At 41.0% G+C, this 27321-nt stretch overlaps 1 protein-coding gene across 2 annotated transcripts in view; it reads right to left on the minus strand.

The window, feature by feature from the left end:
• HECW1 (HECT, C2 and WW domain containing E3 ubiquitin protein ligase 1) overlaps positions 1 to 27321 on the minus strand; it is a 478550-nt gene that overhangs the window by 63153 nt on the left and 388076 nt on the right. For both annotated transcript variants that reach the window (XM_088834636.1, XM_088834637.1), the window contains 7 exons: positions 23120 to 23254; positions 13956 to 14061; positions 12984 to 13080; positions 6134 to 6217; positions 5628 to 5737; positions 1783 to 1903; positions 900 to 1013 (listed from right to left, as the gene is read on the minus strand). In XM_088834636.1, coding sequence (XP_088690762.1) covers positions 900 to 1013; positions 1783 to 1903; positions 5628 to 5737; positions 6134 to 6217; positions 12984 to 13080; positions 13956 to 14061; positions 23120 to 23254 — 767 coding nt within the window. The remainder of the gene's footprint in view (positions 1 to 899; positions 1014 to 1782; positions 1904 to 5627; positions 5738 to 6133; positions 6218 to 12983; positions 13081 to 13955; positions 14062 to 23119; positions 23255 to 27321) is intronic.

The following is a 27321-nucleotide window of genomic DNA, read 5'->3' on the forward strand; positions in this document are numbered from 1 at the left end:
GGATGCAGTGATTGGTTTGAGGATGATGTTCTTAAACATTTATGGTAGTGTTCCTTAAACTTCCTCCTAAATTCCATCACATCTATTGGATGAAACACACAGCTGGTCCACAGTTGGACTTTGTCGTGGGAGACAGAAAAGAATTTCCTGTGATGGTGCATGTGTGCATGCGCATGAATTGAAAACACTTTCTGCTAAGTTCATCCTGCTATGCCCTCCTGGGTGGGCTTGCTTTCCACGGTTGAGATGGTTTGCTATGAAATCACTGAAATTACATGAAAAATTTGGTAAGTAGTCATATATGTTCTTCCCTGGTGGCTCAGTCATGAAAGAATCTGCCTACAATGCTGGAGACCACCTGCAATGCAAAAGAACTGGGTTTGACCCCTGGGTTGGAAGACCCCCCGGAGCAGGAAATGGCAACCCACTCTAATATTCTTGCCTGGTAAATCCCATGTTAGAGGAGCCTGGTAGGCTATAGTCCATGGGGTTGTAAGACTTAGCAACTCAACCACTACCACCACCACCAGTCATATGTATGCACTCTTGGGGAAAGAGTTCTTTGATCAGATACTCAGAGGGGTGGGTACACCAAGGGGATACCTTTCAGGGTATATCCTGAAAAAGTAAAGATCTAGTAGATTGGTCTATATTTTGGGCTTATACTTTGACCATGTGACCTCAGATTCTAGAACATGCCAATCATCTTAGGCTTTTGGAGAATATGAAATTCAAAGATCGCCAACACCTGGAGAGAAAGGCCTCCTGGGAGGATATGATCAGAACCACCTTGGAGCAAAGGCTTAGAGCTACCCTGCTCCTTGAGGAAAATCACCCAACACCTGGCGGCTCTGGTCTACCCACACTGAGGTGTCTACATGAAAGTGCTGGTGGCTTACCCCTCCTCTCCAACAAAGGTGATGTAGAGCTTGTTTCGCTGGAGCTCCTTCCGGGAATAGGCCATCACCTGATTGAAGGTTCCCTCCAATAGGTGGTCTCGACGAATGATGAGCCTAGAAATGAGAAGCCATGTGGGTGGGGAGCCAGGGCTTGGGCTCCAATGTTGGGGAGTGTTCTAGGTGAGATGTGGGGGCCCAGGTTGACAGTCTTACTCCCTAGACTCTTCATCAAGGTACAGATTCCATCAGTTCAACCATGGACTTACTCTGACACTTTTTTCAAAATGATAAAAGTACCAGGACAACATGTACCAGTTTATAATGGGACACATTCCATCCATATTATACTGTTGTCAGGATATATATATATATATATTTTTTTTTTTTTTTTAATCAATTCTAAGAAGAATCTCTTAAGCTGAATTCCCGAATTTGGGTTCAGCTTTTCAAGATGAAAATAGTAATCATAGAGCGGGGAGAAACAACTTCTTATTTAGATGCCCAATTCAAAGCTTTTTGACTAATGAGTAGCTAAATTTGTCCCAAAAATATGTAAAGGGAAACATAAGAGTTTTTAATTTAGTTCAAGATTCATTGTTTTCTGAGAAGGCCTGCCATTGATTTTTACATGGTTTTGTCTGAAATCTACTGTTCTTCCTCTCTCCTTACCTTCTCTTTCTGCCCTCCTTCCAATTTTTTAACCTCCTTTCTTCTTTCCAACTTCCTAACTTTTTCTTTCCTCAATTCTATGACCATGACTGATGTCATACCATGGTATCTGATCTCCAGACAAATATTACCAAGTTACAGAGAAGAAAATGATAAAAACATCTTCCAACTGAATTCAGTGCCAAGCTCAGCGGAGCTCAATTAAATCACTCACTTAATTTTCCCTGGACCCTGACCAAATCCTTTGGCTTCCAGTTTTCGGTAGAAATTGCGGAGCTTGGCCTCAAAGTCTCTCCTATAGGGTGAAGGGGCTCTTGCACTGGCTCTCTGTAAACCTGCAGAGAGAAGCACATAGGCTGAAGGTCATCACTGTTTACTGAAGAACAAATATGCAGACAGCAATGGAAGTGGGATGACCAACCAGAGGCACAATCCTAAGTCTTCACATTTTTCTCCTTCAAGAAGTTTCCCTATCACTCCCTCAGTCACTTTGATAATAACCATAAATAATACAATATAGAGAAAAATGAATTCTGATGACAATAAATACTTATATCTTACACTCCATTTCAAATTGTATCTCTCTTCAAAATACCTGGATGAGCATATTTCTTGGCTTAATTTACTTACATATTCAAAAATGACATAAATCAAATTAGGCTCTTATAAGTTGCTATAAGTGAATGTAACTACAATGGAGCAACCAAGATTGTAATATATGTGTATATCGTACTTCTCTAACTATATTGACCTTGATGCTTATATAAACATTCTTGTCCACTAGAGCACAGAGTATTTAGAGGTTTATATTAAATTATCATGTACCATAAAAGCAAAATTATTAAGAATATTATTATTAATAATAATTCCTTACTCTTTATATAAGGAGCTTTTGTATCATTTAGAATGCTTTGTAAATGCTTTATTATCTTTATATACCTTTCAATGTAAAAAGGACTGGAAAAGATAACATTCTTTTGCAAGTTTCCCAGATGGCTAGGATCACAGTTTGCTCCTGCAACAACTAATGTTTAATTTATGTTCCAGATGTTGAATTTATAATCTGGAGAAGACTGACACCATCAAACTCACAGAAATGAGAATGTAATTACAGGTTGAGATGATTGCTACCCATGAAGGAAGAGAACTCAGTTCTCTGAGATCACAGGACACTCTAGCCAAGTTCAGGAAGGCTTCCCTGAGAAACATGTGAAGAATAAGTAGGCATGAATTAGACTGAGTGAGTTAGGAAAGGCTTCTGTTTAGCTAAGAGAAGAGATGAGTTGGGAGAAGATTCTAGGTAGAGCACTAGCATGTGCAAAGGTACTGAGGCAGGATGGAAAGCGGTGCTCCAGTTTATCTGGAGCACGGGGAGTGAGGACCAGAATGATGCAAAACAAAGCTTGTGAGGTGGGCAGGAGACAGGTCAAATAGGATAAGGTATTCTCTTTTAAATAATTAAATGATTTTGTTTAATGTTAAACACAACAGAAAGTTAGTGTGTAGGGGCCAAGATGATGTATCTGGAAGAAACCTCAGTCTTTCTGCAGTAGAGAGAGAAAATCAGAGAGGTCCAGAATGGATTTAGCCCACCTAAATTGGACTAGGGTGGTGTCAGTGGAGATTAGAATAGGATAGATTAAAGATGTGTTTAGGAGGCAATGAACTGGATATAGGTAGTAAGTAAAGGTGAGTTTCAGACATTATAATGGAATGCACTTTGGTGACATTCACTGAGATGGGGACAAATGGAAGAAGCACAGATTTGTGCGGGGATCACAAGCTTGGTCTTTGATGGTGGTACCTTTGAATATTTGATTGGAAAGAGACATAGTTTGAAAGAGAGGAGAATAAAACCTGGCACTGAGTCTTGAGGATGGTAGGAAGGGAAGGATGAGTCTGCAGAGGTGGCCAAAGACATAGATGAGATGCCTACAGTGGTGTCACCGAAGCCAGCTGAAGAGGTGACTTATGAGAAGGAACCAAGCCACCACATCAAGAGGAAAATGTCTTTGCTGAAATGCCATGTTTCAGAATGTAGGTAAAACTAGAACACAAGTCTGCAGGTGCAAGTATAATTTTCTTCTAGCAGATTTCAGTGTATTTTATAAGATGACTTTCTCACTGCTGGTACTACCACTATGCCCATGGTCACTACTATGCATTTCTTTAATAATTTATGCTTCATGAGGTGCTTTGGCAGGCATGAGTCACTATCTCTGTTGCCTCAGGTAAAAGTCATAAAGGTCTAGAAATGTGGGAATTGTAAAATTTAGCGTCAAATATTTGGATTATATACTCTAAGATCCTGTGATCAAAGCTAGGAGAGTAAGGAATTAATACATAAACTGGATGACTTTGATACATAAATTGGATGCCTGTTTGAGCTCATGGTGTCAGTAATGTCTGACACCAGATAGCTATTAGGAATGCTGATTCCTTTTTAAAAAAACTTACCCAAATAACTCTCATTTAGCAAATAACTCTTTACACTCCCTTCAGTTCAGTTCAGTTCAGTCACTCAGTCGTGTCCGACTCTTTGCGACCCCATGAATCACAGCACGCTAGGCCTCCCTGTCCATCACCAACTCCCTTAGTTTTTCTATTTTCAAGATGGTATCTTCACCATGTAATGATGTCGAAACCATACTCTGGTGCCAGAAGTTTGGACCAAAGTATAGACACATTGGGGCTTTCCAGGTGGCTCTGTGGTAAAGAACCCACCTGCCAATGCAGAGACAGGGGTTTGATCCCTGGGTCAGTAATATCCCCTGAAGAAGGGCATGGTAACCCACTTCAGTATTCTTGTCTAGAGAATCTCACGGACAGAGGAACCTGGCTGGCTACAGTCCATGAGTTTGCAAAGTCAGACACGACTTAGAATGCATGCACATTGACACATTATCAGACTGGGACCAAACATCATGCAGACACACAAGTCCCCTAAATGGGAATGCTCTGCTCTCCAGAAGTAAGTCATCCCATGCACACCAGAAACAACTGATTGTGCCTGTGCTGCCTCTGACAAAGCTCCCGGCCCTCCTTTTCCCAAGCATGTCATCTTAGTTATGTTGTATGTCATAGGGAGCACTCATGGAACATTTCCTCAACAATGCCACTGATACACTTGTGGAGGAAGGGATAACAAAGAGATACTGACTTAAAAACAGATTTTAGGATTAGCAAAACTACCTCTGGGAGATAGTTCTGAATGACATGATGGGGGTACACCAAACAAAAAGGTGTTTGGAATGAAAAATACCCACAAAGAGTATCATGAGTAAATTCATTCTAAGAAAACTTCAGGGGAATGATTTCATATCATTTAAAAAAGTTCTTAGACATCTTCATGGGGATATAAAGGTAGTCCCTAGTTAGTATGGAACCTAGCAACTCCTTTACAACTTAACAAAAAAATACTCAAATTGGTAACTAATAACATTCTGATTCATAAGGCAGAATGTCCGAGAAAGAGCTCTTCCCTTTTAAATGCTTTGAAAATATGCTTCAGAACAAAACAGCAATGTAGAGCAGGGGCCGCAGACTTTGTTGGTAAAGAGCCAGAGAGCAAATATTTCAGATGTTGGGGGTCCTATGGTGTCTGTCACTACTACTCAGCTCTGCTGTTTGTAGCATGAAAGTTACCACAAAAAATATATAAACATTCATGTCAATGTATGGCAAAAACCACCACAATATTGTAAAGTAATTAGCCTCCAATTAAAATAAATAATTTAAATGAGAAAAAATATATAAACAGGTGTCACTGGGTTCCAGTAAATCTTATTGATAGACAATGAAACATGAATTTCATGAATTTCATTATAATATTCGCATCATGAAATATTAGTTTAACAATGAATGTTTCCAAATTATTTAAAAATGAAAAACACGTAATAGCTTGGGGGCATTACTAAAACAGGTGGCAATGTGTCAACACGCAACTTAGCGTGCGTACGATCAGAAAATTGAGAGGAAATAAGGGAGAGAGGGCAGCTTCATCCAGTGGAAACACAGGTCGTCACTAGCAGGAGACAGAGTGCCTGAACCTCAGGTTACCTGGGGAGTTCTGAGGTGAGGAGCAGGGTGAACAGCGGGGAGAGAAGCTGTACCCAGGGTGGAAGGCAGCCTGCAGTGGGACATAGGACATAATCTCTTCTTCAAAGAGACTGCAAAGTAAAAAAAAAAAAAAATAAGTTAGTTCTTGTCCATGAGAGAAAGTTCACGAATTGGTGTAAGAGCAGTTACGATTCTCACAAGACAACAAAGCACTTAGATTCACTTAGATGGGCACATCCTCCTATGTAAACTCTCCCTACTGCTTTAAACCCTAATTAGTCCTACAAGGTCTCCATCAAGGACCACAGGTAGCTTATGGTACCCTAGTCGTACATGTAAAGAAGGAAATGAACAGCAGGTGTAAGGGTGGGTGCCCTATTTCAGTCGCAGCCACTAGAATCCTCTAGAACAAACGATGGGTGTTTTAGTCCAGGCTGTCGTGGAGAACCTCCCAGAGAAGTTTCTCCAGTTGCTTTTCCAGAACTGTTTCAGGCTTAGCCCCTTACCTCAGCAAAATGACTAGATCTGCATCACAGGACAACTTTTCAAGCCCATGATTACCCTCAGTCCGAATGTAATGGATTTTCTCCCTAGGATAAACGTGGGAAAGAAAATAAGAATTACGCACTGACATAAAAGCTAAGGAATGAATCCCTTTCCAAACCCCTTTTCACCTTCAGTAGGGCTGAACAGTGATGCTCTAATGTCCAGAGTATTTTGAGGTATGTTCAGTTCAGTTTAGTCACTCAGTCGTGTCCGACTCTCCGCGACCCCATGACAGCACGCCAGGCCTCCCTGTCCATCACCAACTCCCGGAATTCACTCAAACTCATGTCCATAGAGTCGGTGATGCCATCCAGCCATCTCATTCTCTGTCGTCCCCTTCTCCTCCTCCTGCCCCCAACCTTTCCTAGCATCAGAGTCTTTTCCAGTGAGTCAGCTCGTTGCATGAGTTGGCCAAAGTATTGGAGTTTCAGCTTTAGCATCAGTCCTTCCAATGAACACCCAGGATTATAGGTTCCCAGGATGCTTGTCTAGGAACTGTTTTTCTCAGACTCACATGGGGACAGAAGCTGAGGAGCACAACACTGGTAGGTCCTTAGAGAGCTACACAGTTGGGAGTAGAGCTGGGAAGGGCCGTTGTGGGTTCATGGTGTTTTAGAAGCCATGGGAGGAAAGAGTGAGGGGAAGTCTCTTGAGAAACCTTATGCCTGATGAAAAATGAATTAAGTCCATACTGAGTCCAGAGAAGGTCCAGCCCCAGAATACAGGAGAATCTCCCATGTCAATCCAAGCACAGGCATCAATTTGTCTCTGTTTAATTACAACACATGCATTCTGACTTTTTTACAACCTTCAACTATAATCTGACAAAGTTATTCCAATAATTCTATAGATAAATAGGATTTTTCCTTTTGATCAAATAAACTTTGTAATGTGTTTTTCTAACATTCAAATATTCAAAAATTTCAAACACTATGGCCAACAATCATCCCTTGTAATCATGCTTCAAAGAAGTTAGATGTTTTTTCTCTTTCTTGAAGAGATACAGCAGAAATCTGGGAAGACTTAAGGATTGATATTTTATTAATTTCACTTTTTTTGTTTAAATTTTTGAGATGCTTTTAGAGTCACATGTACTTGTAAGAAATTAATAAAGAGTGATCTGGTATGCTTTTTAATCAGTTTCCTCTAATGGGTGATTAAAAAAAGATTAATAAAAATACTGCAGATATAACTTTTTTCTCTCTCTGATTATAATAATGTGAATCCAAATCTTCATGATAACTTTCTTGCTTTCAGGTAAAAATATAATGAAATTGACCTTTTGGTGTGGGTACTTTTTAAGGAGACAAGAGAAGCTTTTTGGCTTCAACAAAGATACACAAAATAGAATTAAACAGAGAAACACACTGTAGTCCAGTCCAACCTGTCAGTATAGATAGAGTACATTTGTGATAAATGTTATTTCCAAAACCCAGGGGTACTCATAGTAGCTTCTCTGATGGGGGATTTGGAAATTGGACCAGGTGAAAGCCCAGCCAGGGGTGCGAGAACCATGCCTCCTCCAGCAGCTGCTTCTCATTCTGTGTCTCCAGGTCCTTGATTTCATGTGCCTGAGTGCTGTCCTCAGATCCTGACACTGCCTAATAGTCATCTTCTCTGGAGGACTCTTGTGGACCCTACTCCTCTGGTTTACTGACTTCAGTCCCATGAAGGACTGTCAAATTGATGTGTTCTCCCAATGGCAATGTTCCCGGGACAAGTCACTCTGCTGCCCCAACGGACCCATATCTGGGTATGTCCCTGGTCTCCCTGCCTGGGGAAAAAGGGAGAGAACATTTTAGGGGTCACTCTTTATTCCCAGGGTTCCTGGGGAAAAGAAGTTCGAAGAGAGTCAAGTCCACGAGGACAGCAGGGTGCCTTTCTCAGCCAGGAGAAGTGGTACCGCCTGCAGTAATTCTACCATTGCTCCCCACATTCAAACCACATCTACATGTCAGAAATCCAAGCAGAGTTTTCTGAGAGTTTTGGTGGCTCTTCAGGGGACACGACACCCTCTGTCGTGTTTGTGAAAATCTCAGGCAGACCTACTAGTCTAAGGGGCCTCCAAATGCCCCTGGGTCCAGCACAAGGGCACTGGGGCCTAGGTGTGGAGAGATCTCCGAGGGTGAGAATGCCGTCTGCCTCTCCTGCCTGCATCCCATCAAGAAAACCCCAGGGCAAAGCTCCCATCCGAGCTCTGGTCAGGAGAGCTGCCCGCTTCTTTGACATCCTGACGTCTTCATTTGCGGCCTCAAAGATCTCAAAACTCAACATTTACAATGAAACCCTTGACACCCCTCTTTCATTATCCCTGAATTCTGATCATGTCCTCCGTGGCCCGTAATACAATCTATAGCTATATATTTGGCTTAAAAATGTCACAATTGTCCATCATTTGTCTTTCTCAATCGATTGTAAGACCCATGAGATCAATGTCTGTTTTGCTTCACTACTGGGTAAGCAGCCCTAGCGCCATCTTGATTCAGAACACCTGCCCAATAAAAGCACTCGTTGAAGAAAGAATGAATGAGGACGACAATCATTGCATCTTCCCTCTTCCCGTGTGGTTTCCTTATGATTCACTTCTGTCTGCTGAACTCGGTTTTCTGAGAACTCATCCTCTATCATCTAACCCAGTAACTGGCTTTGTGAATCCAGGACAGTGGGTCCATGGCTCCCTGAGAATAGCAACGACCAAACAGGGATCATGGGCCCCTCATGAGGAACACGGAGGAAGCAGTAAGTTCTTCCTTTGGGCAGCGTCATGGGGAGAGGAGGTTTTCCTTTTAACTCATGGACCTTTAAAATCAAGTTAACTTACCCTCACACCACACTAGGGGCAGGCAAAGGCCCAGTCACAGTGAGTAGCCCCCGTTTTTTGGATTCTTGAAGCCTGACCCCTTGAAGAGTGGGTGCTTGCTCTCCTTTTGCCTTTTTGATTTCATGGCCAGTTTCTGATGTCACTGTGAGTTTTCAGTTTTTGAGGAGCTATTTGGGTTTCCAATCTGGAGTCTACAGGTCCTTCAGGGTCCATTAACTGTTTGAAATTATATGCAAAGATTCACGTTTCTATGTTGGGAAGAGTCTATAAGAGCTTTCCTCAGATTCTCAGAAGCATCCTTAACCTTAAGAAGGATACTAGTTTCTACATTAATTTCCAAGCTTTTTCCAATTCCAACATTCCCTAATTTCACACCCCCCATATCTGGAAAAGTGTAACTGTACAATTCCACACTGCAACAGAACCTTCAAGGATTTTTAGATTTTGTTATAATGTGACAAAATCATGTTGTGTTTACTATATAAATGCTGAAACTCTTCACTTCCCTTGGGAAATATACTCCACTCTTTATTTTCACAGAGGATTGTTTTCATTGCTTTTTAAACTGATTTAAATGGGACTCTAGTGCCTTTGGGGAGCTCACATTTCTCCCAAAAGCAAACAATGAATTCCTTACTTAGTGGTAGAATCAGTAAGGTAAAAAATGTTCAAGAGCAGTGATGTATCAGGAAGATTTCAGGTAGTACAATGCCTCTGAAAATCCCTTGGAAATTCTCTTATATTATTATGTAGTGTGGGTCAGACAGCAGCCCATGAATTGACCAAGTGTTCTTGCCTGGAGAATCCCAGGGACGGGGGAGCCTGGTGGCCTGCCGTCAATGGGGTCACACAGAGTCGGACACGACTGAAGTGACTTAGCAGCAGCAGCAGCAGCAGTCCTGCCTTTCATGGCACAGTAATAAAACTTGGGCAGAGTTGAAAATAAATGTAAGTTACACTCATTCAAACTAAAGATCTTTAGTTCAGTCTGAAAGTGATCATTGTTTCCTATCTTCAAAGTAGAGGGAGGCTCTGAGGGGAGAGTGGTACAAGGACAAAGAAGATATAGATCCTGCCCTAAGGAGCTTATGGTATTGTAGGCAGACATAAGTAGTGGTAGAATACAAGGGATAAAGGAAAAAATATCTTAGAAGTACAAAACAAATGCTAGCAGGTAAGGCAAAATAAATGCTAAAGTCTGCCTAGATCACTGAATCTTTGCATTTGATTTGAGCTTTTAAAATGGGCTGGAATTCCCTTAAGAGAAAAGCCATTCTAGGAAGGGTGGGGGTAGGAGAAAATACAGGCCCTTTGAGGAAGGTGAAATACACCAGAAGGAAGAAAAAACTAGCCCAGGATGGAGAGTTAGATTAGAGCCTGACTTAGGGGACTATGGAAATTGTGCTTAGAAGTTTTGACTTTACTATATACACAACAAGAGCCATGAAAAGTTTTTGTTTTTTGGCATTATTTTGTTTGTATTGAGTGATGAAAATGGAAGCATTTGTTAATGCATTTTGAAATTCTGGAGAGAAAAGATGTAGGAGTGTCTCAATGCAGTTCATCTAGTTCTTTAATTGCAAAGAATTCCACTCTTATGAGAGGGCTTATATCTTGCCTTAGCATGACCTCTGGTATAAGAAAGCTTCCGTCAAAACCAGTCCCTTTTTGGAAAAGGAGCTCAGAGTTTCACAAGAAACTGAAGTGCTCCCCACAAAGAATTCCCCCCAAGGGTCCCATGTAAATAAGCCAAATTTATTAGTTGATGTTTTTTCACAAGTTCTCAAACTATACCTAGATTTCCACTCCTTCCCCCATGAAACTAAGGTCTTACCGTAATGGGGAAGAAGAAAAAACTGCAGATCTACATGAACAGCCTCTTTCACTTGTCTCTCAAAATCTCATGAAGTGGGCACGAGTCCCCAAATCACAAATCTGGCCTGAACTGCTCAGTGGCCTGGCTAGGGCAGCCACGGCAGGATTAAGAAAAAGGCAGGGCTGATCAGGGCCCAGCGAGAGTGAGGGGCAGAAGCCCAGCCTGAAAGAAGATCCCAGCTGGCCCCCTTAATGACAATAAGGATAGAGTCATATATCCACCACTGCCCCTCCACCTGCTATTACGTGATATATTTCCTTGAGGACTAAATTCCAGAGAGGCTTCCAATGAAACAGGCCTGGGACCTGGGTCCCTTTGTGGCTGTGGTGCAATGCTTGCCCCTGGACATACCTCTCCTTGAGCAACAGAATAGAATGTAACTCTATGGGACTAGAAATAACTGTGTGTGTGGGCAGTTGGGACAAATTCTGGACAAAAGATACAGAGACCAAAAAACCTAACTGCCACTCTTGAAGAGCCTGAAGCAAAAGCAGAGGATTGGAAACAAAAGTTGGGTAACTGAGCATGCCCTCTGCACACAACACCAAATAAAGGCAGATGCAAAACACCCAAGCCACCCCTCTGGACCGACCCCTGGGTACACCTTTCCCTCACCCTATATAAAAAACCAGCTCACCACCCCCCCTCCCCCCACACCCGGGGGAGTGAGCAAGCAAGGCGACCTGTTGTTCCTTTTTGCTCCCCTCTGCTGCAGTAGGTACCCATATGACCTTGCCTGAATTTCTTGTCTGGCCTCTAGTCAATTTCTATTGATCAGGGAAGGCCAAGAACTCTGGTGGCTAACACTGAGCTGCTCTGAGGTTCTCCAGAAGAGTGCCCTTGTGGAAGCTAGCCCTAAGGATACTCCATGGGAAGCTTTATTGAAGGGCATGGGTGACATGAGATCTAAGGAGGTAACGCTGTTTATAGTAGAGTGAAAGCGGGTATCTGCTAAGAGATCCCTGCAAGGTCCAGCAGAGAAATGGTGAAGATCCAAACATAGGCCATGCAGGGAGGAGAGAAAAGAAGGATTGAAAGAAAGTGAGGAGGTAAGTGTTTAGATGTGAAGCTGAAGAAAGAGGGAGGAGTTGAGATGGGCATTTGGGAGGATGGAGGTTCTAACTTATGTAGAGTAAAACCACAGGGAAAGTAGGTGTCAATGGGTGGCGATGGGTGGGAAAGAACAGTGAGTGATCCATCCTGGCAGGATTAATAAAGATGTGAATAGCAAAGATTTAAATAGCAAAGAGGTTATTTTGAGGTGTTGGTGACTCATTGAGGAGGTCAAAGTAGAGGATTACAGTTGTCCACCAGATTCAAAAGACCACCGGACGGGAGTTGGAGCCAGCTGCCTCCCTGCCCATGTTACTTGGTCCAGAGAAGATTCCCAGTGGAGCCCACATTGTGACCTGGTTTCAGTGAAGAAGAGACTGAGGGTAGAGGATTAAGTGACACACCTCCATCACTGGCCCCTATGTGCTAGAGCAAGTATTCAAACTTCAAGTGAACACAGTTAACCACCATGCATCTCTAACTTTTGAAGTGCTGGGTAGTAAACTGAAGGAGAGATATACTCTAATACCTCAGTGAGAATGTAGGATTTAACTTCAGAGGATAAATTTTCTTTTTATCACTTTGGGTGGTTTTCCCTTCCAAATGAAGTGATTCAGAGTTTCAGAGACACTCATTCAAAAATGACCCTAATGAACAATAAGATTTAAGTAGTTAAAACACTTATGAAACTTGTTTGTTCATTTATGAATATAGTCATCTAATATCCAGTACACCTTTAAACAATTATATTCTTTAAATAAAATAATTCATGTGGTGCTTTACATAAATAATCTTTGATGAAAGTGATTTTGATCCTTTTCTGTGCTTCTCTCCAAATCAATGAAAATCATTTTAGCATCGTATGAATAATCGATAAACTGATATGATAGCTATCTCTGATTGCAACAGAACTCCTGGGTCCTTCATTTTAAGTATTTAGGTTATAATTTAAATGCACGAATAAAACACATCATAAGCATCTGCTGTCTTCCACAGAGGTTGTTCCACCTGGAAAACCAGTGGGAGAGACCTGGAATTAGAGTGGTAGACAAGCCCCTACCTGAGTGTGTGGTTTCTTGCCAAGCTTGGCTGGCGCTCTTGCAGCATTTCAAAAATGTTTGGCTGGCGAAGAAATGCCACAATCTTGTCGTTATACGCTGAAACAGACAAAAGTAAAGTTGTGGTTGAGTGCCGGCCCAGAGATGATTTCACTAATGATTGGAAAACGGTAGCTTGATACCAGGATTAATGGAGGAGAGTCTGACGGGCAGGGAGCATACTCATCAAAAAAATGTAAGCTCTTGGGCTTTTTTTTCTGTGACATAATAGCCTGGCTATTTTTAAATGATCAAACCCAAAATGAACCAGATCTAAGTTAATTATCTTTAATATTGCAGGAATTTAACTTGGTGTTAACTCACTCCCCCACCATGAACAGATGAAAGAGAATAAAATAGGTCTTTCATGAGTGGAGTTATACTCTTCCTTCTAACTTCTCTTATAATTTTGCCAGAGTTATGGCAAATTCAAAGAAATTCTTTTCTGAGCACTTGCACTTATGACTTCTGCCATTGGTTGAATTTCCCAATAGGGATAATGAAAACATCCAAATCCATGTAGACTCTCTCACCATCTTGATATAAGTGTTTGGGAAAGAGGTAGCTGAAGTTAGGAATGGAGCCTCTTCTAGCTTAATCCTCATACACACACGGGAATAGAGGTCTAAATTAGAAACTGCATCTAAAAGCCACCACATCTGTCACCTTATCTGAACTATGCTATCCGGGGACCCAGCTAACAAACCACTGAATAGAAGGGAATGAGGGTCTGGAAGAGGGGAGAGAAAAAGAAGGGAAGAGAGAAGGACATAGTGAGGAGGAGGGAAAGGCAACAGGTGCAAGAGGAAGATGGGAACCAGGGGTAGGGGAGTAGACAATACCAGAAAGGAAACACAGAGTCCTGAATATTAAAGGAGTCACAATAAGAAAAACAAGGTGTTGTCTATCCGGGGGTTCACAACCACGGTACATACCCAGAGGCAATGACTCATGTTGGTGTTGGCTTCGAATAGCAGCTACTAGGCTGTGTCCTGGCCTGGCCAGTAAAGAGGCTCCTCTGTTTCTAGAGACTTCTGAGGCCTAATTTCAAAATAAAATTGTAAGTGTTAAAAATCTCATCCATTTCGGATGATCTTTGGATGCTAATTTTTCAATATGAGTGGCAAAAAGGCCCTGACATCACCTAAATGAAAGGAGGAATGAAGCTATAATCCCCAAAGTGATAGAAAATTAGCATGTTTGCAAAAATTGTCTCAGTAGAATGGTTGGTGTTGTGGTTTTTAAGAAAGTGACTATGCCAAATGCCATGAATGTTCATCTCATTAATACATGCAATAGACTAAGAAATATTTCTCATCAGAAATATGTTAAAGGGAATATTATCAGTAAAGTAGGTCTATGATCTTCATCTCTAAGAGGCAGCACTGAACTTCACAACCAAATGTGGACTGGGTTGGCTGTCTTAAACAGTATTTATTATACTTGAAAGGCCATTCTTTGTTTAACATCTTTTTTCCCATTCACTATACTGGTTGACTCATTGGAAAAGACTCTGATTTGGGGGCAGGAGAAGAAGGGGACGACAGAGGATGAGATGGCTGGATGGCATCAGCAACTCGATGGGCATGAGGTTGAGTGAACTCTGGGAGTTGGTGATGGACAGGGAGGCCTGGTGTGCTGCGATTCATGGGGTCACAAAGAGTCGGACATGACTGAGTGACTGAACTGAACGGATACTGGTTACTCTTTATACAGTCTTTATACTCTTCATACAGTTTCATATCTTCACAAAATTTGGCAAGATAAGCATTTGCCCCAGTTTACAAATGGGGAATCTGAGGATCGGAGAAAATAAGTTTTTCCAAAATTTTTAACTGTAAGAGATAGACCTAGGATACTAACTAACACTTGACTGTCAAGAATTGTTTTTCACTTCTCCATACTACTAGCCTGCATCCAGTATTTTGGTTTGGCTTGGACATTTTGACAAAACTTCATGGGACACAGAATTTGCTTAGCTTAAAACTGATATTTGTGATGATTAATTTAGCTTGATTTTAATTTTTTATAAATTCCCTAGGTTCTAGAGCATGACAATTAATTTCTACCATGATTCCATATATATTTTGCTCCCAAAAGGACCTTTGCAGAGTAAGCTATTTGAATGGAAGCACCACAGAATTTCCACACTAGAGTACATTCACCAAATATATGGCAATGGGTATAGATGACTCACTCTATGGTATGTGGCAAAGAAGACAAAATAGGCTTTAAAATATTTAAGAATTTTGAAGATGACATTGGAAGATATTCATAAAGAGCTCAAATATCCAGACAAAAAGAAGAAAGAAAATTCTCTGAGACCAGAATTCACACACACAGAATTCAGGAGAGGTGATGAGCTCCTAAGGCATAAATCCCAGAAAGGTCAGGTCCATCTAAAAGTGGTCACTTAAGACTAGGCCCTGTGTGATATTGCAGGTGACAATCTTCAAGGCAGATTATGTACGGCTTCCTAATTACAGAAATGGTAATTGCTGGTTTTCCTTTAGGTTCTACTTTCATATTTCATACAGACAAGAATAACATCCTTCAGATGAGATGTGCTACAAGTTCACTCTCTGTATGTGGCAGTCTTTGAACTGCTCCTCTGGAATAAGTAGATTCATCCTTTTCCTCTCCTGATCCTTCTTCTTGCCCTTGTCTCACTTGAGGGACAAGGGGAATAGATTTTGTGCACTCTGGCTGACTTCTCACTTTGATGCCAGCAGCACGCAGCTCTCTTCAGAGGGTGTAGCCAGCTACCGAGATTTAGATGCTGGAACTTCCATAACAGCACTTTCTGGTTAAACAGTTACAATGCAAAGTGATGAAAGAAAAGTTTGCTGATATGCAATATTTAGTCTCATATTTCTCTCTTTCCATGAATTAATAAATATGTAAAGGATACGAGTCAGACATGACTGAGCGACTTCACTTTCACTTTTCACTTTCACACATTGGAGAAGGAAATGGCAACCCACTCCAGTGTTCTTGCCTGGAGAATCCCAGGGACGGGGGAGCCTGGTGGGCTGCCGTCTGTGGGGGTCACACAGAGTCGGACACGACTGAAGTGACTTAGCAGCAGCAGCAGCAAAGGCTTCCTGAGACTGAAATATCTCTTTTCCTTCCAGGGGGTTGTGTCAGTCTGCTGAAATGTGTGTTGAAAATATTTGTGATGCTATAAGGACAGGAATCTCAAAAACAGTTGAAGGCTATCTAAGAGATGACTTACAGAAAGAAATTGGGAAAGCAGGTAGACCTGAGAAGGGAACTCAAGAAGGCGTGGCTGTGCATTGAACTTTGCCTGGAGAAAAACAAGGCTTTGAAGCAGGAAGAAACTCACTTCTCTTCATGGAGGGTCGTAAGGAATTCAAGTGTTGTAGAAATGCTTTAGGGGAAAATGGTTCCTGCTTCTAAGGTTACCTGCTTACTGCAAAACCGAGCCAGAATGAAAGACTGCAGAACCAGAGGAAGGCCAGCTACTCTGAAGGCAGATGACTGGCTGGGGCATATGTATCACCATGACTGTGAGTGAGATGAAGGAAACAGTACTGGGGAGCGGTGAGGCCGGTGAGTCCTGAGCCATGGCAACATCGGCCGAGGATAAAGGAGGTGATTGTAGAGCGGTCCTGGATGGACTCCAGATGAGAGAACTGGAGGATGATAGTGTTAAATGGAAACGTGCTTCTCTAACTAGGGGATGGAAACAATTTCAGGTAGAGCTAAAAGAAAGCCTCTGATATTCCAAGATTTCATAGAACTTGGTAGGTGCTGGGATCCTTGTGGCTCAGTTGTTGGTCAGTTGCTAAGCTGTGGCCAACTCTTTGTGACCCCATGGACTGCAGCGTGACCTAGGCTCTCTGTCCTTTACTATCACTATTGCAAATGTGGCCCAAAAGTGGTAATAAATGGTCCATCTTGAGGGAAGCCTGCCATCAACTGAGTGATTAATTTGGATCTCACTGCAAACATGGTGCTAACATTTGCTTTCCTAACTACTTAAAATATCTAAAAGAATGAATTTCCATTTAAAACCAAGATTATATGACTCCCTGAAATTCTCAGAATTTGACACTTTTGGATACTTTTTGCATCACTGAGTTTCTCAGGTAGGGGTGCATGTGTGTGCATGCACACAAGAGAGACACAGAAAGAGAGGGGGGAGGGGGAAAGGGGGAGGAAGGGAGGGGGGCGGGAGGGGGAGAAGGTGGGAGAGAAGGAGAAAGAGGGGTGAGGAGAGAGACAGGGCCAGGGGAGGGAGGGAGAAGAGAGCCCCACGTGACTGCTTTTTATTTCTTTTCCTTTTGATGTTGAGATAGCTTTAATCATAATTGCAAATACACAAACTTCAAACATTTAGCTCTCCAGACAAAACAGAATAGATATGCTCAGAAAACAGTTTCCAGCAACTGGAAAACAAGCTTCTCTTCTGTGTTACAATTTGGAAATGTAAACTGGTGTTTTTTCAAAAAAAATCTGTGATTGAAAACTGCAGGTTTTAGACTGAATTTGGGTTCAACATCAGCTAATGCTGCCTCAAAAATGCTAGAGACCTGGTGATAAAAATAGCAAGTTCAGAGGAAAAGCCCAAGTGATGAATTTATGGTCATCTCTAGATTCCTTTTGTATTCTAAAAGTAGATCATTAACAAAGTTTGCAGAACTATACAGAAATTAAGAGTGATCTATGAGGTTTTTCAACATATTTCTAATGGCAAAAAGTGGGCAACAAACATAATGTACAAGAGAAAGGTTTGAATTAAATTATGGTAATCCATAGAATAAAGTATAGAAGAATTTTAATGACATGGAAACTATCTACAATGTACTATAATGGTAAAGCAAGATACAGAAGTATAGACAAAACAATTCAACTGTTTTACTTCGTTGTGTACCAGGAATTTTCTCCAGATGGAGGGCTATACCAACCTTTTGATTTCTTTTCCATCTGTGCCTATATTTTCTACACTCATTAGATACCATTTTCAATACAAAAGTGTGCTTTCACAGGTTATCTGAATTTTACAAACTCCCAAACAAACTTGTAATCAAGTATAGGTTACATGGAATCAAGAGGAAAATTACCAATTTTAAGAAGCAGTGCAAAAGTTACCCTCCTCAAAGGCCAGCTTCCTGCATGATGGCCTCTGTCATTAGAGTTGATACAGTGACTTTTGTCATAAAAGCAACTCACTGCAAAGTATGATTCACAGTGACTTCTGCTTTGAGAGTGAAAAGTCAATTTCTCTTTCCTGTCAGACTCCTGTCCTTTACTTGAGGCAATTACTGTTAAGCTTTTTTATATGTACCCTTTAAGAAATGTTCTATGACTAATGACTTCTCTTACTTGACCAAGATAAGATGGTGAAAGAAACAAACATTATGTGGTCTGTTATCCTTCCTTATTAATGGTAATTTACATTGCAAACTGCAGTATAAACAAGCAAAGCTGACTTCCAGTGATTTACTTATTGATAGAGACATGTGATCTGGATATGCTCTTTTCCACTTGCTGCTGCTGCTGCTGCTGCTAAGTCGCTTCAGTCATATGCGACTCTGTGCGACCCCATAGACGGCAGCCCACCAGGCTCCTCCGTCCCTAGGATTCTCCAGGCAAGAACACTGGAGTGGGTTGCCATTTCCTTCTCCGATGCATGAAAGTGAAAAGGGAAAGTGATGCTCAGTCGTCTCCGACTGTTAGCGACCCCATGAACTGCAGCCTACCAGGCTCCTCCACCCAAGGGATTTTCCAGGCAAGAGTACTGGAGTGGGTTGCCATTGCCTTCTCTGCTTTTCCACTTATCCATGTCCAATTCCATTCAGACACTATGGAAGTGATAAAGCCTGTTTTGTTGGCACTTAAATATATTGCAGATGGATGTGCCACTGTATTAAAATGCATGTGAAAGAGTCAAATCATGAACTATACTCCAGTAAAAATTAATTTAAAAAAAGTCAAAGAATGATCTTTTTATGCATAGAATCCTACATTCCTCATATTAACTGCTTTCAGGAAACTGCCTCAACAATTTTCAGGCGAGATAAAGGCTAAAAAGACCAGTGAGCAGTGTCTCTACTAATAACCGATTGTTGGGGTTTTGAGGGGATTTTTACCATCTAGGATCTTGACTTTGGAAACTGACTTTAATTCTGTCCTTACGTACAATGGATAAAAATATCAACCCCTGAACAACACTCAAGAAATGGCTCAAGAAGGTGAACAGAAAATATTGATTCCCAAAGCTGAGGTCTAAGAAACATCTAGAGTGAATTCCCTACTGCCCATGAGAGGTGACACAGAAAAATCATGGATTATGGAAATACTTCACTGATACTTCTAAGTCTCATCTTTCCGACTGCTTAGCTGTCATTTCTAATTGGCTCTCCTGCTGTTTCCATGCTCATCATCGACTTATCTAAAGGCACACCTGCCAGCCTCCCCACCTGGCTTTCCTGCTCATCTTATCTGGGAGCCTATTCATGAGAGTGTGTGTCTAGCCTCACAAATACCGAGAATCATAGAGCTGAAGGGGACTTTAGTGGCCATCCCAGTTCCCTTGTCTCTGTTTACAGATGGGGAAACTGAGACCACGGAAAAGGAAGGAAGGTGCAGTGACCCAGAGCGCCTCTGTGGAGAGGCCAGAGATGGGACTTCGATCTGCTGAGCCAAGTCTCAAGTCTCCCTCCTCCACACCCCCTGACTTCCCTGAGGTTGTGCTGTTTGTCACCCCAACTTAGGGTGGTCTGTGCCAGTGGCCTCTCATGGCCTTTCTCACATCCTCCTGTGCCACAATCCCATCTCTTCTTGGCTGTCACTGTCTCCTTTAAAAATATGAGTTTACACTGGACTGGGAGTTGAGAAATCTGAACTGGAGTTCTGAACTCCCTGGGTGACTTGAGTTCTTGATACTTCAGTTTACTTGATTGTGAAATATGATTATTAACCAGAGTAGAATTACCACCTAGGAGTGTTTGGAGATGCTTAAGGGAGATGCTTCTCTGGTAGCTCAGCAGGTAAAGAATCCACCTGCAATGTGGGAGACCTGGGTTTAGTCCCTGGGTTGGGAAGATCTCCTGGAGGAGGACATGGTAACCCATTCCAGTATTCTTGTCTGGAGAATCCCGGGGACAGAGGAGCCTGGTGGGCTACAGTCCATGGGGGTCACAAAAAGTTGGACACAACTGAGCGACTAAGCACAAAGGTATTTTGGTTTCTGTTTCTGTTGTCATAGTAACTGACACTCCTGAAATTTAATGAATGGGTCTGGGAGAAAAGATCCTGCAATGACAAGGAATGATTCTACACTTCAGAGAACTGTCACCCCAAATTGCTAATAATCTTCCCTTTTTGTGAAACAGTGGGTGAACTGATCTCTAAAAGCCAATTTTAATATATAAATCATCATATTATTATTCTCAAATTCATTCCAAGGACTTTTTTATAAAAGTCCTAACTCTTTCATGTGGCATTCAAAGCTTTCCAAATTTCGAAACAAAAACCAAGTGGAAACTTACTATTCTGGTCACACTGTACTATTTATTCTGTCTTTCTTCAGACCTTTCTCAACCCCATTTTGGCTCCTATCCTTCAGCTATGCTCTCTGTGGGGGCTGCCCTTTCTCTGCCTTTGTACTTGTGAGGTTTAACCAATTTCTCTAGGTCTAGGTCAAGCACCTTCTTTTAAAGAAACCTTTTCTTGGTCTCCTTTGAACTTCTGTGGCATTTGTTCTAACATCTCTCTTGGCACTCAACCATATTCTAATTTCTTTTGTTACTTAACTCTGTGTACGTTTCCGGCCTGGCTTCAAAAATAGAATACACATTTCTCCAGGGCAGGGGTCGTATCTCACACATCTTTGCATTTCATAGTGTTAGAAGCGAACCCTGTACTTCATCAATGTTTGTGAAACAAAGTAATATTAGAGCGAATACAAGGAGCATTTCCACCACCCGCCTCTCTGTTTTTACACTGAGGCCTTCCTGACTCCTCACACCCTAGGCTGTGTTCTCACTGGAGGAGGAACCAGGTATTTGCTTCCGTAGAGGCTGGGTCCCTCTTTACCCTGGTGGGCTGCCTCTGGATCAGATATTCTCTGCCTCCCATCTTCCCTCTTGGTTTTCCCTTGTGTCACTGCAAAGCTACCTGCAGAGAGAGGTTGGGCAGAGGGATGACAGTGGCTTAAAAACCTGATGGACGGTCAATTGGAGAGTGAATGAATTAGGAAGTATGCAGATGGCTGATGCCCTTTTCTTATCATGTGTTAGTCTTTTTTGGCTGATGCAGATGGCACTTTGTTATTAACATTGATATTCAGTGTGACTGTGTTTGGGCTAGTCAAAAACCTCAAGGAAATGTTTTGGAACAGGTAAAGTGATGTTCATGATCTTAATCTTGTTCTTTCAACAGGAAGGTTTTAAAATTTATATTTTCAGGTTAACTTCATATATATGTAATAGATTTATATGTTTAGGGGTTTCACAGAGTAATTGACTTTTTTTTTTAATTGACCATGGTGAATCTGAATCTGTCTGGCAGTACTGGGCTTCTTTTATCATATGCTATGATGCTCTATGTTAATACTGAAATCCACTTTAATAATATTAAAGAGCTTGGACATTTAAAATAGATTAAAATGGCATATTCAAGTTGATGCAGAATTCTGAATTTATCCATTATCATATCAAGACAATACATCTTGTGATTTCTGAAGTGTTATAAAAGGGAGAGGGACTATATGTGCTGAGCTGAGAAGCTGGGGTATGGTTTTCTGTAGCCTGGGAAAGTGTCAACTGCTGAGTGCCTGGAATCTGGAGGGTCCCGACACCCACATAACCTCTGGAGAGTGTATAATACTCCCTTCTTGCATGGTCACATACACATTTTATGTATATGCAGTAAGAGTTAACATGCTTTCAATAGTACCCTAAAACAATGATACTTAAGATGACTCCATGAAAGAAAAATTCAATTTATCACACTGGCCTTAAACTGTGAGTGCCCCTGGTTAGAAATAGTTACATTTCTCAGTGTATACAGATGAGTGCCCTGAAAAACTAGTGAAGATTTTTTTTTGTATACTAAACTTTCATTAAAACAAGCTCTTCCCTGAGACTCATGTTTGCTCTCTAGAGGCTGACAGGTGGATGGTTATTTTCTGCTTCTCCAGAGATGTCCACTGTGGCTCTTCCTGGAATGATTCTCTGTGGGACCATATATATGTTTCTTTTCTTTATACAACATTTTTTCCATTTTTTAAACATCATTATAATTTAACTCTACAAGCTGCTTTATTGGAAATGGTTCTCAGAGCCTGTATCATCTGAGATCCTGGTGGTTTCTATGAAAAGAAGGTATAGATGCTTGGGAAATGTCAGTCAGGACATTAAAAAAGAGATTTGCTCATATTATTGTCAGGAACCAATTAACAATAGAAAAAAAAGCTATGTTTTGAGTTTTGGTTGAAGGAGGGAGAACAGGAAAGGATATGGGATATAGAAAAAGGAATTCAGAAGGGCAAGGAATCTGATGCTTAAGAAAGGGGGCAGCCGTTCATGGCCCAGAAGAAGGTAATCAATCATGTTGAGTGAAAGAACATATAAACCAGGGAAGGGCAGAAGGTAGGGTGGGAATAGAGAATTCATGTGGCCCAGTTCATTTCCCCCAGTTTTCAGTCCATGAATGCATTACTGAAGTCTTGTCCAAAATCTAGGGATAGGGAGAAGTTTAAAAGCAGTCATATGCTGCCTAGTAGTTCTACCACCATTTAAGAATTCACACATGACCAGTGGGCTGAGGAAACACCACATCAGCCATAAGTATAGGGATGTCTTGATGCTGTATTTTCAGTTTTCTTTAAACTAGATGGATTTTATCAGTAACGTGACTGTGTAGGAAAAAAGGAAAGGCAGAAGGAAAGCAATCTGAGGATGGGTCCAGGACACGAAGTGGGTGCCTCGATTCATCATCCTCCCTACTAAAGAGCATATGGATTTGGACCAGCCCCTGGGGGAAAAGGCAACTCTAGATCCTGGCCCCACCAGGATAGGCTGACCCTGTGGTCCTGTGAATGGTAGGGCAGGGGCAGAGGAGGTGTTACCTCTCCAGCACTGTAACTTCGGAGCCTCTGGAGATGCTGTCGATGAGTCAGATGGTTGGGAAGACGACCGTTCTGAAGAGGGATTCGGGGGTCAATAAAAGTGGTAGCTCGACTGTTGTGGTCCACGAAGAAAGACTACAGACAGACCAGGAAAGAGCATACACATGAGAACCAGCCAAGTGAAGTGAGTGATACCCAGGAGCACCCCAGGGCTCAATCACCATGTTTATGTTTGCCCCTCCTTTTCATCTACTCAGAACTAGATGGGAGATGACTCCGATTTTGCATGCTCAGGAGTTCAGTGAAGCCCCCCAGTCACTGACAAACACTTTACCAGGTGTGAGTTACAGAGCAGCAATTGTAACACCTTACTTACCATAGACTATAAGAGAAACAGATCCTTTGATGGATAAGTCACTCTAGTAATTAATCATTTGGAGAGCATTTAGTTTATTTTTAAAATAAATGCCCTTTTTTGATTATAGAATTAGTATAGTCTCACTGAGAAATAACTTAAAAAGGATAAAAATGTAGAAATAAGATAACTAAAAATCATCCCAAATATTACAGTCTAAAGGTAATCAACAAAATCTTTTCGTGATTTTCTTTTGTTTTCTCTTCTGTGCAAATATAAATCTATTTTCCTAACATCAACACCTACAATTTTGTTATATAAGATTTTTTCACCTATTATTTTATGAGCATTTTTCTAAGTTATTAAATATTCTTTTAGCATAGAATTTTATTGGGTATATGGTGTTCAGTTGGATGGATAACTTCTGTTAGTTCAGTTGCTCAGTCGTGTCCGACTCTTTGCAACCCCATGGGATGCAGCACGCCAGGCCTCGCTGTCCATCACCAATTCCCGGAGTTTTCCCAAACTCATGTCCATTGAGTCGGTGATGCCTTCCAACCATCTCATCGTCTGTGGTCCCCTTCTCCTCCTGCCTTCAATCTTTCCCAGCATCAGGGTCTTTTCAAATGAGTCCATCAGGTGGCCAAAGTATTGGAGTTTCAGCTTCAGTATCAGTCCTTCCAATGAACACCCAGGATTGACCTCCATTAGGATGGACTGGTTGGATCTCCTTGCAGTCCAAGGGACTCTCAAGAGTCTTCAACACCATAGTTCAAAAGCATCAATTCTTTGGTACTCAGCTTTCTTTAGAGTTCAACTCTCACATCCATACATGACTACTGGAAAAATCATAGCTTTGACTAGACAGACCTTTGTTGGCAAAGTAATGTCTCTGCTTTTTAATATGCTATCTAGGTTGGTCATAACTTTTCTTTCAAGGAGCAAAGCATCTTTTATTCTCATGGCTGCAGTCACCATCTACAGTGATTCTGGAGATCAAAAAAATAAAGTCTGTTATTGTGTCTACTGTTTCCCCATCTATTTGCCATGAAGTGATGGGACCAGATGCCATGATCTTAGTTTTCTGAATGTTGAGTTTTAAACCAACTTTTTCACTCTCCTCTTTTACTTTCATCAAGAGGCTCTTTAGTTCTTCTTTGCTTTCTGCCATAAGGGTGGTGTCATCTGCATACCTGAGGTTATTGATATTTTTCCCGGCAATCTTGATTCCAGCTTGTGCTTCTTCCAGCCCAGAGTTTCTCATAACGTACTCTGCATAGAAGTTAAGTAAGCATGGTGACAATATAAGCCTTGACATACTCCTTTTCCTATTTGGAACCAGTCTGTTGTTCCATGTACAGTTCTAACTGTTGCTTCCTGACCTTCATACAGGTTTCTCAAGAGGCAGGTCAGGTGGTCTGGTATTCCCATCTCTTTAAGAATTTCCACAGTTTGTTGTTATCCACACATCAAAGGCTTTGGCATAGTCAATAAAGCAGAAGTAGATGTTTTTCTGGAACTCTCTTGCTTTTTTGATGATCCAGAGGATGTTTGCAATTTGATCTCTGGTTCCTCTGCCTTTTCTAAAACCAGCTTGAACATCTGGAAGTTCACAGTCCATGTACTGTTGAAGCCTGGCTTGAAGAATTTTGAGCATTCCTTTACTAGTGTGTGAGATGAGTCAACTGTGCAGTAGTTTGAGCATTCTTTGGCATTGCCTTCCTTTGGGATTAGAATGAAAACTGACCTTTTCCAGTTCTGTGGCCACTGCTGAGTTTTCCAAATGTGCTGGCATATTGAGTGCAGCATTTTCATAGCATCATCTTTTAGGATTTGAAATAGCTCAACTGGAATTCTACACCTCCACTAGCTTTGTTCATAGTGATGCTTCCTAAGGCCCACTTGACTTTGCATTCCAGGATGTCTGGCTCTAGGCTGGTGATCACACCATCATGAATATCTGGGTTGTGAAGATCTTTTTTGTATACTTCTTCTGTGTATTCTTGCCACCTCTTCTTAATAGCTTCTGCTTCTGTTAGGGCCCTACCGTTTCTGTCCTTTATTGTGCCCATCTTTGCATGAAATGTTCCCTTGGTATCTCAAATTTTCTTGAAGCTATCTCTAGTCTTTCCCATTCTATTGTTTTCCTCAGTTTCTTTGCACTGATCCCTGAGGAAGGCTTTCTTATCTCTCCTTGCTATTCTTTGGAACTCTGCCTTCAAATGGGTATATCTTTCCTTTTCTCCTTTGCCTTTCACCTCTCTTTTATTCACAGCTGTTTGCAAGATACATAACAATTAATTCTGGTAACCTCTATCATCGGACACTTAAATTTTTTTTTTTACTGTTTTAAAATAATGCTTCAATAAATACTTCTGTACACAAAGCCTTGAAGCATGTCTGATTAGTGTACGTGTTCCAATATGTAACAAATGTCATTCTTTAAATCTAAAATTAGATACCTTTCACAAAAGAGGAATACTTATTTAATAAAAACTTCTGTACTAGAAAATAATCTTTCAAATACTCTCTTTTGAATAAAATGTAATATTTGATATAAATATTTCTGCCTAATTTACCTCAACCAGTGCTAATTTTAGATGTGTTTAGGTGTCATCTGACATAAGTAGTCCAAGAAATTATATACAGATTTAGAAATTATTCTTGGGGGAATATGAGCTTATAATTTTGAGTATTAGATGTTGTTGTATACAAGTCTTTTAAAGATCTCTATAAAATGTCATACAGGGAGTTGTTTCATAATGGAGATCAAAATACTCTCCACAGGACAATGGTAAATAACAACTTTCTGAGTATCATGGGAGTTAGTATCTGTGGCTGGTAATAAAATTTCCCAGGATAGCATCCCACACAGACTCCAAAAGGGTTGTATGTAAAACAACATGCAGGGGGCTGAAATGATGTCTCCTGAAACATTATGTTAGATTCTCAAAAATTGATGACAATGATGTAAAAAAATATTAGTAAAGAATTCATATGAGTATGAAATGTGAGTGAAAGAACCCAACATTAACATGTTTACATGAGATTTTAAACACACAAATACAAGCTAAATTAATACACAGTAAAAGGAGACTTTTTATTATTCAATTATATGTCTTTTCAAGTTTATAAATTAAACTTAAATGGGTTATATATATGTATATGTGGTAACTTTTAGTATAAATTCCTAAAAGTGGACTTAATTACTGGGTTAAAAGTTAGGAAAACATTATACATTTATTGATCCATATCAACAAACTATCTTCATGAGAACAGTACAGATTTATCATCTTACCAAAAGTCCATAAACTCTTTTTATGGATTTTACTAAAGCTGACTCACTGGAAAAGACTTTGATGCTGGGAGGGATTGGGGGCAGGAGGAGAAGGGGACGACAGAGAATGAGATGGCTGGATAGCATCACCGACTTGATGGAGGTGAGTTTGAGTGAACTCCGGGAGTTGGTGATGGACAGGGAGGCCTGGCGTGCTGTGATTCATGGGGTTGCAGAGAGTCGGACACGACTGAGCGACTGAACTGAACTGAATGCTGAGTAATGGAAAGAACTCTTAGAAATGCTGAATGGTAAATAATGATAAATTATAAGGGAAGCCAAACATTTTCTCCTAGGTTTACTGTTCAGTTTCTTCACTGGAGTACAGTCTACTTTGCCTGTTCCCTTTTTTGTTGTTGGGATGTTAAGGTTTTCTTTATTTTAAATGTGCTTACTCATGTGCCTTCAAATTGCTTTTGATTTTTATTTGCTTTGTTTTCTAATACACAGGTTTTTTTATACTTCTGTGTATACAAATCTCTCAATTATTTGTCTCTAGTTATAGATCAG

The sequence above is a fragment of the Moschus berezovskii genome, chromosome 3, assembly GCF_049115385.1.
Source record: "Moschus berezovskii isolate FMDL1 chromosome 3, NW_MosBer_1.0, whole genome shotgun sequence".
Lineage (NCBI taxonomy): Eukaryota > Metazoa > Chordata > Mammalia > Artiodactyla > Moschidae > Moschus > Moschus berezovskii.